The sequence below is a fragment of the Eleutherodactylus coqui genome, chromosome 12 (genome assembly GCF_035609145.1).
Source record: "Eleutherodactylus coqui strain aEleCoq1 chromosome 12, aEleCoq1.hap1, whole genome shotgun sequence".
NCBI classification, from domain to species: domain Eukaryota; kingdom Metazoa; phylum Chordata; class Amphibia; order Anura; family Eleutherodactylidae; genus Eleutherodactylus; species Eleutherodactylus coqui.
The window spans coordinates 47,835,304-47,851,724 of NC_089848.1; the positions used below are offsets into that span (position 1 = coordinate 47,835,304).

Sequence of the window (16,421 nt, forward strand, 5' to 3'; positions counted from 1 at the left end):
TTCTGACATTCTCCTATCAGGACCAAGAAGGTGCATCTATGAAGCCAAAAATAGATACAAAAGATGGCAAACAGTCTTCGGCTACATTGGGATCACATGTGCTTACAAGGACTTTGTCAGCTTGAACATGCTGTGCAAACTGAAGGCATCCTGTTATAGAATAAGAGGAGCTGAGCAGTTTCATATACAGTTTTATGGGGAAAGATTCAGTATAAGGCCCAATGTCCACAGGTGGATCTGATTTGTGGAATCCATGTGGTTCACCCGCGCAGAATATCCGCAAATCAAGCCACCCATAGGAAAGCATGGGCGTGCGCTCAATAAATAAAGCATGCAAATTTGTTTTGTGGACCTTCTGGTCCAGAAAACAAATTGCAACATGCTGCATTTCAGTGCGGTTCTTACATGAACGGATTCCACAAATGATTAGGGATATTAATGAATAAAAATACAAGTTTTATTGCATCTTTCTCCATAAAACTATATATCAATCTGCTCAGCTCCTCTAGCTTTATAGCACATTGCCTGCTGTATGGACAGCATGTTGGAGCTGACAGAGTTCCTTTAAGGATGAGGATGGAACATGGATAAGAAAAAAAGTGCTGGTTATGTAAATAGAGCTAAGGATTTTGCTACATTGGCAAATAGGAAATTTTGTAGGATAATTAGGATTTACATCTACTTTAGCTTTTGCTTTTACTATACATTTTAGTGGACAAACCACATGCCAATAGTAAATTAAAACGTATTTTAAAAGTAAAATAACATAGCAATAACAAGCTGAACAACCAGCAAACATTTGTTCCAGCAAATTAAATACCTGTTCAGTTTCTGGGGTATGGATAAGTTACAGAGCTAATCAATATTATACAAGAAGCCAGTGGAGGAATTAATTAGCTACATTTTATATGTTTATTTATAGCAAAAAAGAATTAACTAAGTAGAACACAAAGGATGTCTAAATAAATTAAGTGAAACAATTAAAACATGATGCGTAGAAACAGTTCAGTGTTAGGATGAAAGGTAATGAACATTACACACAGTTCTTCACACGGATACTTTAAAATTTAAAGGGATTTTCAAAGATTATGAAAAAAATAAGTGTGCCGCCTTTTCCGGAAATGGCACCACTCCTATCTATTGTCTGTATCTGATATTGCACTTCAACTGCATTCTCTTAAAGGGGTTGTTCTCATGACAACAGTGAAGCTGATGCAGTGATCAGCTGACTGCTGTGGGTCTTTTTTTTTTTTTTATGAATAGGGACAAAGGTTGTGTTTTGGCCAGGGGCGTAACTATAGGGGATGCGGGGGATGCGGTTGCACCCGGGCCCAGGAGCCTTAGGGGGCCTATAAGTCCTCTCTTCTCCATATAGAGAATCCAGTACTATGAGTATAGCATTATAGTTAGGGGCCGTGTTACAGGTTTTGCATCGGGGCCCAGGAGCTTCAAGTTACGCCTTTGGTTTTGGCTCATTATCTGTGTCGGAGAATCAGGACCACATTGGCATCACGGCATCAGTCCCAGACCACATTATTCTGATACCAGCGCATGCTGAGTTCATTTCAGAGCTGGATGCTGATGGAGACACTTCTCAGCTGGTGTGTGGACTGATTGGTTGGCTGGGAAGTATGTACCCCAGTAGGGCAATCAGCTTTAGTTTGTATACATTTATTCTGGCTCCTCCTCATAGAGGACACTAGTTATACTCTCTTTTTGAAGGTATTCTTGGTCAAGTAGGCAGTTTTTGGTCTGATCCTGTGTCTCAGTTAAGATAAGTCTGTCTGGTTATTGGCTTTATGTGGTTTATGGTTCATTAATTTGTGTAACATCTAGCTTCTCATATGCTTGTATAATATCTACTGTGGCCAAATTTCGTGTTTCTAATGAGTAAAAGTCAGTATCGCCTCAAGTTCCTGGGGTTGCTCTCATCAGGGTAAGCACTCCGCTTTTAGGTAGGGTCTGCTCGCATTAGTAGGTTATGGTCATATTCCCCATTTCCCCACTTTTTGGTTTCCTTATATAGTATTTTGTGTTATCCGTGTTTGTACTTTGCTTGTATGTTCTTTTTTTGGAACATAACATTATGTCCGATCCGGATGTGGTGCTTTGCATCAGGCTCAGATGTAATAAATTGTTATTCTGAATCAACCTGATTTATATGGTTCTAAAACCCAATACTAGCCTTTTAATGTTAACATTTTGAAACACTTATGTGAAAGTGTCCACCTGTGAAATGAATAACTTTCATTGTAATATAAATGCTGCATTACATTGATACCGCATTTACAGTAGTAATAATATCCCACGTTTTATGATTATCACTGTATTAGTCTTTAATTCTAAAAGAAAATTCATTTTCTCCTCATTACATTATTGTAATATATAGTTAGAAGTACTTTCCAATGTTACCAAGGAAAGTCTGCAAGGAGCTCCTATTTTCTTGGCATTAGACATTAATTATATATGCCAAGTTATAATTTTGAAAGCATGTTAAAAGCAAAATAGCTAATATACAGCTAATTATACCATATTATTATCACTGTTTAATTTGTGATATTATGTCATAATTGTGTAACAGTAACAATTATTATACAAAAGTCATTATGTTGTTTTATTCTTCTTACTGGCTGGTCTGATTTTACAGTAATTATTAAACCAAGATTTGCCTTTTGTCCATTTAAAGTACAGATGTAACAAACTTTAAATTCACACTTAACACAACAAATGTCATTGAATAGGTCAAGTTATAATGTTCCGCAATAGTATACTTAAAGGAGTTGTCCGACTTGTCAGAACTCTAGACAAACACTTCCCCAAGCATTAGAATAAAAAATGGTGATATGTTCACCTCTCCCGACTTCCACTGTGTCCCACAATGGCACTTGATCCTCCTCTCTGTTTACAACTGCAGTCAGACCCAATTTACAGGACATCACAGGGGCTGCAGCCAAAAACAGAGCTCAGAGATCGATCAGTGTTGTTTTAAGGCATGGGAAAGAGGCTGTCCAGAGTTCTTACAACTCAGACAACCCCTTTAAGTGTCAAGTTAATACATGTTACATCTGTAAGAAAATGTGTTTTTTTCATATGCAAATAATCAGTTTAAGGGGGGTGTCTCACAACAGGATTAGGCCTTAGTCAGACGGGCGTTTTTTCGCGCGATTTGCGGATAGCATGACGGATGCGCAAATCGTGTGACCGGGGGCGAAAAATCGCGGGAAAAATCTACACCTAGCCGCGTTAATCGTCGCAGCAAAACGCCCGTCTGACCGGAGAAAAATCGCCGTGCGCATCAAAATGCACATGAAACAGACTGGCCGGCGAAAAAAACGCAGCTAGCTGCAGTAAATGATTTTGGTGCGCACATAAAACGCCGAACGCAGATAGGCGCGATCTGCGAATCGTCGTGTCCTATAATTTATCGCATATCCGCATAAAAAGCGGACATGTGACCGATACCATAGCGAACCATTGGTTCTATATATGCGCGAATCGCATGCGCAAATTGCACGAAAAAACACCCGTCTGACTAAGGCCTTAACCTGTAATCCAGCTGCATCTCATTGCAAAGCTCGTACCTCCACTCCATTAATTTCAATGGGAATGCCAGAGATTGTGAATTCAGGCCCCATATACGTGAATAAGAACCTCATTACAGTTCTGAACAAATCAGAGCTGAAATACGATCATGTGTAATAATTATGCTTTCGTGGAGCCTTTATTTATATTGCACATAGTAGTCTTTGGTATGCTTACCGTTTAAGGCCTTGGTCACACGGGCGATTTTTCTCGCGATTTGCGCATGCGATCTGCGATTTTATAGAACCATTGCTTTGCAATGGTATCGGACACATGGGCGCTTGTTATGCGCTTGTCCGATAAATTATAGGACAAGAAATCGCAGATCGCAGCTATCTGCGATCTGCGACTCCTTGTGTTCTCTATATGCACTCAACGGGGCCGGCGGCAGCAGCGCCGACCCCATTGAGAACATATACTACACAAATCATTCTCCTCTGCCACAGCTGAAACAGCTGTGGCAGAGAAGAATGATGTTTGCCCATTGAATTCAATGGAGCCGGCAATACAGCCGGCTCCATTGAAAGCAATGGGCTGCCGGCGAGCGCGGGATGAATTTTCGGGTAGGGCTTAAAAATATAAGCCCTTCCCTGAAAATCATCCAAAAATGTGTAAAAATAAAAAATATATATATACTCACCTTGTCTGTACAGCTGTCATTCAATAGCTGAGAGCTGCCCCTGATTGGTCCCTGCGCTGAGCCAATCAGAGGCAGCACTCACTCACCCATTCATGAATTCATGAATGGGTGAGTGAGAGCTGCCTCTGATTGGTGAGGGCTGTTATCAATCAGAGGCAGCCCATTCAGCAGGTGGGGATGTTAAATCGGCCCCGCCTGCTGAATACTACTCAGATCAGTTCAGGAGAACTGCCGTCTGGCCGCGGCTGAACTCCGGCTGCACGGACAAGGTGAGTATATATTTTTTTTTTTTTTTACACATTTTTGGATGATTTTCAGGGAAGGGCTTATATTTTTAAGCCCTTCCCGAAAATTCATCCTGCGCTCGCCGGCAGCCCATTGCTTTCAATGGAGCCGGCTGTATTGCCGGCTCCATTGAATTCAATGGGTTGGACAGCACTCCTGTGCTCGGGCCTGTTTCAAAGGAAACGCGGCTAGGAGCAGACTTTTCCAGTGATTTTTCGGCCCCGGTCACGCGATTTGCGAATGCGCATCCGTCATGCGATTCGCAAATCGCGGCAAAAAACGCCCGTCTGACCGAGGCCTAACCCTGCAGCCTTGAGCAAGCCTGTTTGCGCCTTAATGACCAAGCCAAATTTTGGAAATCTGACATGTGCCATTTTAACAGAAAATAACTCCGTAAAGGTTTTGCATATCCGAGTGATTCTGAGGCCTTAGTCAGACGGGCGTTTTTTCGCGCGATTTGCGGATCGCATGACGGATGCGCATCCGCAAATCGCGTGACCGGTGCCCGAAAATCGCCTGAAAATCTGCTCCTAGCCACGTTTCATTAGAAACGGGCCGGAGCTGTCCAGCACATTGCATTCAATGGAGCTGGCAATACAGCCGGCTCCATTGAAAGCAATGCGCTGCGGGCGAGTGTGGGATGAATTGTCGGGAAGGGCTTAAATATATAAGCCCTTCCCTGCAATTCATCCAGAAATGTGGTAAAATAAAAAATATATACATACTCACCTGCTCCCGGCAGCCGGAGTTCCCCGCGGCCGGCCTGCAGTGGGTGTGAAGGGGGTGTGAGTCAGACCTGCCTCTGATTGGCTCAGCGCTGAGCCAATCAGGGGGCAGGTCTGAGTCACACCCACTGCAGGCCAGCCGCGCGGAACTCCGGCTGCCGGGAGCAGGGGAGTATATATATTTTTTTTATTTTTACACTTTTCTGGATGAATTGCAGGGAAGGGCTTATATATTTAAGCCCTTCCCGACAATTCATCCCGCGCACGCCGGCAGCCCATTGCTTTCAATGGAGCTGGCTGTATTGCCGGCTCCATTGAATTCAATGGGCAAACATCATTCTTCTCTGCCACAGCTGTTACAGCTGTGGCAGAGAAGAATGATTTGTCTTCTATATGTTCTCAATGGGGTCGGCGCTGCTGCCGCCGGCCCCATTGAGCGCATATAGAGAAGAGAACAGGAATCGCAGATAGGTGCGATCTGCGATTTCTGTTCTATAATTTATCGGACGAGCGCATAAAAAGCGCTCATGTGTCCGATACCATTGCAAAGCAATGGTTTTATAAAATCGCCGGACGCATGCGCATGCGCAAATCGCGCGAAAAAACGTCCGTCTGACTAAGGCCTGACATTGTTCTTTCACCACATATTGTACTTCATTTAGGTGGTAAAAATAGTCCGATAGAATTTGTGTATATTTATTAAAAGCCGCAAAATTGGGAAAAATTTTTAAAAATTATCTTTTTTTTCACATTTTCAATTTAAATATCTCAAATATGTGCAAACCTACTGTAAACATTTTTGATAAGATATATATTTCCATTTTTCTTTTTTCTGGACGTATATTTGAAAAACTTAGCTTTTTTAACCATTTAGGAGACGTACAAATTTAACATTGATTATGAACATTTTGAGGAACATTTTGTTTTCCTGCACCAAGCCAAGATTGCAAAGGCTCATAGGTGTCAGAATGATAGGTACCCCCGCAAATGACCCCATTTCAAAAACTATACTACTTAATATACTGAGGGGTGTCTTGGGTATTTTGACCCCACAGTTTTTTTTCAGGAGTTAATGCAATTTAGAGGAGAAAAAATAAAATTTCATATTTTTGCAAATATGTAATTTTAAAGGCAGTTTTTTTTCTTCTAAAGTGTGCATGAAAATGAAAATTTACACCACAAATGGGGTGTAAATTTGTCTTTTCTTCAAAAACATACCAATTGTGGCCCTAATCTTATGCCTGTAGGCACAACGGGCCCAAAATAAAAGGAGTATGTGGTGGCTTTCAGAAAAGAAATTTAGCTTGAAGGTGTTTTAGGCCCCATTGCCCACTTAAAGAGCCCTTGAGCGGCCATAACAATATAGAAGCCCCACAAATGATCCCATTTTGAAAACTAGACCCCTTAATGAATTTATCTTGGGGTGTACTGCATATTTTGACGCCACAGTTTTTAAATGAATCTAAGCAAAGCAGAAGGAAAAAATTAAGAATTTCATTTTTTAGCAATAGTTTCAATTTAGAAACAGATTTTTTGTACAGCACACATATGAATGAAGACTTGCACCCCAAAATGGATACTCCTGTTTGTCCCTATGCTCAGAAACATACCCATTGTGGCCCTAATCTACTTACAGGACACATGGCTAGGCCTATAATGGAGGGAACACCCATTGGATTTCAAGGCACAACTGAATAAATTGCAGGCCCCATTGCCCACTTGTGGAGCCATTGAGTGGCCAAAACAATAAAGAATCCCCACAAATGACCCCATTTTAGAAAACTAGACCCCTTATTGAATTCCTTCGAATTACTGCGCATTTTAACCCCAGAGTTTTTGAATGAATTAAAGCAAAGCAGAAGGAAAAGGATTACTATTTTCATTTTTTTGGCAACTATGTCAATTTTTAAAACAGGGTTTTTTTGTACATTATACATATGAATGAAAACTTGCACCCCAAAATGGATACCTCTGTTTGTCCTGTGTTCAGAAACATACTCATTTTGGCCCCAATCTACTTATAGGACACAAGGCTATGCTAATAATAGAGGGAAAACACACTGGATTTCAGGGCACAAGTAAATAAATTCCAGAGCCCATTGCTCACTGGTGCAGAAAAAAAATTGACTCCCTAAAAATAATTCTCCCTTAAAATATTCCCTCCCTCCGTGCCCTTTTCGGCATTCCAAAATCTGTGGTATTTCTAAAGACGGGTAATTATGGAGGCCCGGTTGGGATGGGCACATGGAGCAATAAAATCTGGTGTCCCTCTCTCTCATGCTTTTTTGGGGGGGGATTTCTTGACCCCAGTGGCAGGGATGGGGTGTGATAAGTGGCACTCTGTGAGGCTTCGTAAGATTGCTGAGGTGCGGTGGTCTCAAACAGAAGGTGTTCAACAAGCTGCTCTTGAAAGAAAGACTGCAGGAAGGCGAGCGTTCCAGGGGCTTCTTGTAAATTACATATTACAGGTAGCAATCTGAATGCCGGGCTCACACGGCCGTAGGTGGAATCTGCTTGTGGATGTCTGCAGCAGATCCCATCTGTCCCGCTGTGGCAACAAAGTAGTTGCGTATGGGCTGTGGGTATAACTGAGACCATGGAGCGCAATGGGCTCTATGTTGCGGATATCCGTGGTAAAATAGAACATGATGCATTCTGTTTTCAAAGGATACTATGATGGATCCCATTCAGGGCTACAAGGTTCAAAAATTTATTACTTGACTGCAATGATTAAAAACAAAAAAGGGAAGTGTGAATGGTGAAACTAGGACCAGATCCAAAAAAATGTAATAAACAACTAATAGAAACTGAAGCTATTTTATACACCAATTGTGCCTTCATAAAAACCATTCAGCAACACATTACCAGTGTAAACAGATCCTAATTATAGGTCCTAAATTTCACAGTACTCTTTATAGAAATCCAGTATGTTGAAAATTCTAAAGCCATTTAGTATTGACCACACAGTTTGGACAAATATTTTATAACTCTCTAAATTTTTTGTAAGCACAGGCGTAAAAGGCAAATTAAATAACTAAAAATAATTATTTGCTCTTTAAATATATATGATCTTATTAATACATAATGGAAAACCCTCACTAAATATATGAATACGAACCTTTCAATTCATTTACCTGCATAAAACCCTTTTCATTGGTAAAATGTACAGTTAGTCAAAATATTAAGGATAAAAATCTAATAAATCATTTTAGCATATGGAAATATGGTAATGAAATTAGATTCAGGAATGTAAATGGACATTGCCATTAATCATTGACACCCAAATGTAAAAGTCTTCTGTAGCAAACTACCTACCGTTGGTTGCATAACATATGGTGGATGAGGCATCCAGGATGTACTTTGTACCTAAATGGCAAAAAAGTAACATTAGGGCAAGGATGATGTCCATAGAAGTATTTGATTAATGACGTTATAAGAATTTACTGAAATAGCATGAAATTTTATTTCAAACCCAGAGCTCGGCTCTGGCCACATAACGGTCTAGAATCATTTCTCTAAGTATGCTGCTTAATTCTGTAATTACATTGCTATCTTTAAATGAATGTAATACCTTCAAATATTAATCAGGAAATACACTGTAGGCAATTTTATACCATTAGAAATATGAAATAATATGCATTACTCTCTGACGAACTTACTAAATCCTGGTAATTGTTCCATTACTGAAATTCTTTTTCTAACTTGGGACACAAAGAGATACATTCGACAGACAGAGAGGTCTTTTCACACCAAACATGCTGGAAGTAAATGTCTTCTTTTCAACACCATTTCACCCTAATAGGCCCAAAAGTCTGCACTGAATCATATTCGAATATATCTTTATCAAGGTTGAACCGTGTTTCTATGAGTTTGAAAACAATGAAGAGTATGGGGGGGGGGGAGAAGACACTTGTTTACAGAATTCTGGTATAAAAGAGTCACAAAATTGTTACACAAAAATGTGCAACATTTTGTCCTTTTTCTAGTACCCTTACCAGTTTTCTAAAAGTTCCAAATCAAAACAAGAATACAGCGGCACCACGATCAAAATCCCTTCTGGGGGAGCAGTAAGTTTGCATACGGCTGCACGCTCTGTGCAAAGCATCTGGACAGAGGGATCCAAAATTCAACAGTCCATAAAGAGAGTGGAGAGCAGCAGCTGAGGTACTACCGTGTTTCCCCGAAAGTAAGACAGTGTCTTACTTTCTTGACTTCACTAGAGCAGCACCCATCCTCTGGAATGCTCTACCCCAAGGCATCCGGACAATTCCCGATGCACGAAATTTCAGACGTGCCTTAAAAACGCACCTCTTCAGGGAAGCATACCAAATCTCCTGACCTAGTCCCCTGCCCCTCACTATGGTGCTCCACCCTGTTTGCCTTCTGATAAATGATCTGTACATAATATTTCCTATTGCCTGTGTTCCCCACCCCCTGCACCTCCTGTACCACCCCCAACCCATTTGTGTCTAACCCAATGTACCTTATATTGTAATTGTTGTATTGTTTTGCATTTATCCATGCCTGAAAGCGCTGCGGAATAAGTTGGCGCTATACAAATAAAGATTATTATTATTATTATTATTATATTATTTTTATCCCCAAAAGCCCCACTATGTCTTACTTTCGGGGTATGTCTTATAATTAAAAAAAATCATTACTCACCTCCCCCGGCGTTCTGTCGCGCTCCGGCAGGATGTCGCTCGCTCCTCGTCCCCGGCGCAGCATTGCTTTCTGAATGCGGGGCTTGAAATCCCCGCCTCCAGAAAGCTAATACACACGCCGTCAGCCAGTTACAGCCATTTAATGACAGCATTGAATGGCTGTGATTGGCTGAAGGCGCACGTGGCTTCAGCCAATCACACTATTCAATGACATCATTGAATGGGTGTGATTGGCTGAAGCCACGTGCGCCTTCAGCCAATCACAGCCATTCTGTAACTGGCTGACGGCGTGTGTATTAGCTTTCTGGAGGCGGGGATTACAAGCCCCCGCATTCAGAAAGCAATGCTGCGCCGGGGACGAGGAGCGAGCGACATCCTGCCGGAGCGCGACAGAACGCCGGGGGAGGTGAGTAATGATTTTTTTTTTCTACGGTATGTCTTACTTTCGGGGTACGGCTTACATTGGCCGACCCCCCTGACACCCCCGATACGTCTTACAATCGGGGGTGTCTTACTATCGGGGAAACACGGTAGGTTTAATCCATACTCACACAAGGATCATCAAATGAAATTGTTTATTCCAAGTGTAAGCTCCACTGCGTAGCAACGTTTCAACCGTGCATACGGTCTCTATGCTTGATAAAGACCGAAGGCACGGTTGAAACGTTGCTGTGCAATGGAGCTTACGCTTGGAATAAACAATTTCATTTGATGATCCTCAGTTTTCTAAAAGTTGGCGCAACTTAGAAGGAGGAGCGGGAACACTCGAGGCCCAACAAATGGGCTATAACTTATACCAGAAACTGGTGTACAATATAACGCAAATCCACACCAGCTAAACTCAACTCTCTGGTGCCAGAGATGTGACACATTTATTACACCTTAATAAATTTCTTCATCTTACTTCAGCAGCACAGCACTAAGACTGGTTATGTAATGAGGAAAGTGGTGGCTGCAGGCAGACAAACTTCCATAATTTAACTCTCTATGTCTGAGTTACAGAAAGCAGGAGAGTTTTATAGTTTATAAAGATACTCTACAGAAAGTAATCAGTACATAATGTAACCACTTAATGATCTCCTGCAGTATATAGACTGGAGGCAGTGCAGGTGCATAAAGCCTGCACTGCTTCATATACACTGTGCCGATTTAAGCTGGCTCACCAAAAAGCTGAATGTTGGCGAAAACCACTTCTGTCATCTCTATTCTCAGAAAAACATTGCTAAATAAACACTCTATATGTAACTGTAGCAGCACTGCTGTGCTGCTGCCTCCCTAACATGACTGGTCATATGATTGCCGCAATACTGGTAGTAGGAACCTGCTGCTGGGTGCAACTACAATCTGTATATGTATAATATATGTAAATATATACAGTGTATATATATATATATATATATATATATATATATATATATATATGCCCCACAATGGCCTTTTGTTCCAGTTTCTGAAGAACAGACAACATAAAAAGTTGTAGAAAAAAAACATAGAAATAAACATTTTTTAAAAATGTTTTAAAAAAAAATCCTAAAATAAAAAAAAGCACACAAAAGGGGTGATGGTGGGGGGTTACTAACCAACCTGAGCATACACATTTCATATGTGCAGCTCTACTACTACTTCTGGAGACATAGCTATTTTCTGCTTTATCTGACTCTCGGTTAACTAAGCATCAGTTTAGAAAACCCTTAGGACTCCCCCAATCCAGCTTGTGTGCTTGGACTCGACAGCCAGCTCAACTTTGGAGACAAGATCTGCAGTCTAAGCTGGGCCTACAAGCCTGGGACTAGTGTAAAAGCAGACACCAAAGAAGGGTCTGGACATCATCCTCTGATCCCATACTGCTGAAGAGATGTCCCCCTACTGCTGAAGAGATATCCCCAGGGTTTAATTGTGCCCCAGGACTATCCACTTACCAGACATCATCTGCAGTCTGGTAAGCTCTCTATCTCTGAGCAATTCCCATTGAACTCACTGTCAGGACGTCTGAAGGATGCTTCTCATGGTTACTCATTCCCGACAGCATCTCCCTCGAGGTGTGTGCATGCCAATACAGTTTTGGAACCACCACTGCTGTCCACCACTGCTCTGCTGGTAGTAGTATTGCCACCTTTATCACCAAAAATACCATCCACAGTAAAAGGTGGGGTGAATTGGGGGTGTGGCTGGGGCATTGCTTATCACAATGTATGGCTTTAATTACTTCTGTTATTTTAGTGAGTGCAACTACTAATTGTGTCCCCAATAGTAACAGTGCCCCAAGTCATAATAGTGCCTCCAGAACTCATCCCAATAGTGACAGTGCCCCTAGTAGTGGCATCAATAGTAACACTGCCCCCAGTATTACCCCCAATAGTTACAGTGCCCTCAGTAGTGGCCCTATAGCAACAATACCTCACTGGCTACACTGCCATAAAACCAGGCATCATTTAGTGGCTGTTATAAGTATACATGCTGCAGTTAGTGGAGGAGATTAACAGTTAAAGTAATGGTTGCTTAACTCCTGTAGCTTCATTTCATATTAGCTCCCAGCAACCCAAAACATGGCTAATTCTAATCATCTCTAGTTATCTCTATTGATTTTGGGTGTTCTTCAGCACTCCTCATCTTTGCACTGGATTATTTTGTAAATTGTGCAAATATGTTCTATAATCTCACCCCAAACTGGCCCCTCATTACCTACTGTGCAGTTTGCCATAATATATGACAATTATTAAGCACTCGGTTGTTGTCCTACACTATCTATCTTCATCATACAATGTCTCAGTCCCTACTTTCTGCCTGTACTTTGGCTGACGCCCATCTGTCAAACTTGAAAGAAGGGCACAAATGTAAATTGAATCCTATGTTCCCATTTTCTCCAGCTAGTTAAGAAAAAGAAGTCCCATTAGTCTTGTTTGGACTCCTTGTATTTGCTCTGCAAAGTCTTCCACTCGTGGGATCAATTCCCTACATCTTCTTCCTATAGCTTTTTTAAATGTACCACAAGACTTTATTTGCTCCAGCTAAGTCTAAAGGCAACTAATATTCCCATTTTTTTTACATATGACTTTTCTGTAGCAGTACCCCATTATGCTACTTATGGTCCTATTAGCTCTGTCAATTCTAACTGTACTAACCCCACCCCCGCTCAATCCCCATTGCCATCACTTGGTCCCAGGTCACTGTCTACACTATCCTCCCCCCTATTCCTCTTGTTGCCCTCCCCCCAGTCCCTAGTTTAAACACTCCTCCAACCTGCTAGCCATGCTTTTGGCAACGATAGTAACTCTACCTAAAACAGGTAAGGATCCAACATTTTCAGCTACTTTCAAGCCAATCTCATTATTGAATACTGATATTAAAATATATGATAAAATACTTACTGATGCCTCAGTGAGATGAGCGATTTTTTAGTGCATGATTGGCACGGTCAAAAAGGGGCTCTATTAGAACCAATGTTTTCCAATGAAAACATTCACATATACATTTTTAGGGGTGCTAAATAATTGTACCTGCGAAATATAGGCATGTGAGTGCAAATTCACCCGTTCACGTGATTTTTGTACATGCGATGTGTGTGGGGTTTTTTGCACGGCTATTCATGCACACACAAAAAAAACTGCTCGTCTGACCAAGGCCCATTAGACTATACCATATTATCTCTAAATTAGTTGACTCAGATTAAGTCTGGTTTGTTGCGGGGCGTCAAGCACCCAATGGCACCCTGACATTTATCAACCTTATTCAGTGGGCTGACGTTCCTTTTGTCTCAGATTTTTGCATTTGAACCACTGGCAAAGACAGTCCACAGCAATACTGATATAAAAGGAATCCCAATAGAGACATCAATACATAAATTAGGTATGCAGATGGTGTAATTCTGTCCCTTACTGGACATCTCACATCTCTGTCTGCACTTCAAAATTCTATTTCTGCCTTCAGTAAAGTTTCATACTATAGAATTAGGGCCTCTAAGTCTCAAATACTCAATTTAGGAATTGACCAGAACACTAAAACCTTGCTTGTCACTAAGTTTCTTTATAAGTGGCAAGAAAAATCCCTAACTTATTTGGGAATCTCTTTAACTAGCTCTAGCTCAGAACGATTCAATACAAATTGTGTTTCTACGTTGCTCAGAGGCTCTCATTTATTGGATAAGTTCTCTAAAACAATGTTATAAATGTTATAAAACAGCTGTTGTCAAGCTGATGATTCTCCCTTCTCACAGTATTATATAGTTTCTGCACTGTAGTTATTCTAGCACCTAACAATTTTCTTGCCAAGTTACAATGTATAATAACAGACTTTATCTGGACAAAAATAAAACCCAGAATTCAGTTCTTGACCATAGCCAGACCATGGACTAAAAGGGTAATGGGCGTTCTTAATATCAAGAAATATTATCATTCAGTAGTATTGTCCCAACTTAAGTTTTGGTGCTTGACTATCCTGCAGTTAAAATGATCTCTATAGGGAAGTTGCTGGTTCCCCTCTTTTCTCTTTGCTACATCCTCTGGGGTACTCTCAATATAAACCTTACTTGCTTGCAATGACTGCCTCTATTCATTCCTGGAGGCATTTAATCTCTAACACTCCTCCCTCTGACCGTAAATCAACGAAGCACCTTCCACTCCGCCTTTTACAAACCATATTACCAGACTTAGACATTCAAAATTAGGAAACTTCTGGTTTACAAGAACATAAACAACTTCTTCACTCATATGGTATTGGATTTTTAGGTCTTAGTCGAAAAAAAATATTTTTTCCTAATATAGACTCATTTAAATATCTCCAAATCTGGCATATGCCCCCATCCTAGAACCCAGATTCTACTGTATTGCCCTCTTGTGCCTCTATATTCTTTAAAAGTGACACTAATAAAATAAAGGGCATATCCCTTTTCTACTCATTCGGAGAGCTTTAAACTAGAACAATATGGGTAGGGAAGGGAAAGGCCAGGTAAAAATATACAGCTAATTAATACATTTGAGAACCTTGCTATTAGAAAGAACAAAGACAAAAAAATCTGAAGGAAAGTAGAGGAGCAAGAGACACCGATCACAAACTACAATGTTTTTACACAAATGCATGGAGCATGGGAACAAGCAAGGGGAATTGGAGCTCCTAACACTGCAAGTCATAGGCATTACAGAAACTTGGTGAGATGATACACATGATTGGAATACAAGGAATTATGGGAGGCTGGGACCTTAGGAGGCAGTGATCATGCTATCTTTGAATTGCTAAAAGGGAAGAAGATTATGTGTATCAAATGGAAAGAGGGGGCATATCTAAAGAAGAATATAATGTGGTCTGCAGAAACTGTAGGGCAAGTGTCAGAAAAGCTAAAGCTAATATTGAATTGATCACAGAAGGGGAAATATAAAAAAGGGGAAAGAGGATTGTGAGAGGATGCCTCTATATGCACTCCTTACTCAGTAAGTAATGGCCATTTTCTGTGACTGCTAATAATGAATTGAGGCTTGCAAGAGAAGCCAAAAGCAATAAAAAGGATTGTGGGGGTTTGTCAAAAGCAAAATCAAAGCTGCTATAGGATGTTTACAGGATGAAAATGGTGAATTGGTTAAAAATGATGCTGAGAAGGCCGAACTTTTAAATTCCTACTTTGTAACTGTTTTCTATCAGAAAGTAAATGTAACATCAACTAATCTTCACTGTGCTATTGAAGGAATAATAGCACATGGAAGATCAATAGCTTCAGATGAATTACATCCTAGGCTACTGAAGGAAGCAGCGGAGGTAATTGCCATAATCCTTGAAAATTCATGGAGAACAGACCCCCAGAAGATTGGTAAGGGGCAAATGTTGTCCCTATTTTCAAAAAAGGGAAGATGGACCAAGAAAATTACATTTTTGTGAACCTGATGTCTATACCAGGAAAACTATTTGAACAAATTAAACAGTATTTATACAAGTACATGGATGAGAAAGGATTAATTTATCAGAGCCAGCAAGTCATGCCAGAAAAATCTAATTTCCTCCCATGATAGAATCACTGACTGGGTTGATCAGGGAAATGCAGTAGATATAGTATATCTTGACTTTAGTAAATAATTTGACAAATTATCTTATACCATCCTTTTTTGAAAAAATGACCAAATATGAGATTCACAAGGCATTTGTTAGGTGGTTTTATAACTGGCTGAGTGATCGTATTGAAAGAGTTGTCATAAATGGCTGCACATCTAATTGGAAGAATGTTTCAAGTGGAGTACCACAAGGCTCTGTCCTAGGCCCAGTGTTGTTCAACATCTTTATAAGTAATCAGGAGGAGGGAATTGAGGGGAAACTGAGCAAATTTGCCGATGACACAAAGCTAGGAGGGATGGCTAACACTAGAGAAAAGAGAGAAGATTAAAAAAGATCTAGACAAGCTTAAACAGTGGGTGGCGACTAACTGAATGGTATTTAACAAGGAGAATGCAAAGTCCTACATCTGGGCAACAAAAATGAAAAAAAGCACATACAGAATGGGAGCAATTATGCTAAGCAGCAGCACATGTGAAAAAGACTTGGGTA

General features: G+C 40.6%; 1 protein-coding gene across 2 annotated transcripts in view; it reads right to left on the bottom strand.

Moving 5' to 3' along the window:
• RBMS3 (RNA binding motif single stranded interacting protein 3) overlaps positions 1-16,421 on the bottom strand; it is a 630,590-nt gene that overhangs the window by 44,430 nt on the left and 569,739 nt on the right. For both annotated transcript variants that reach the window (XM_066584834.1, XM_066584833.1), the window contains exon 10: positions 8,548-8,598. In XM_066584834.1, coding sequence (XP_066440931.1) covers positions 8,548-8,598 — 51 coding nt within the window. The remainder of the gene's footprint in view (positions 1-8,547; positions 8,599-16,421) is intronic.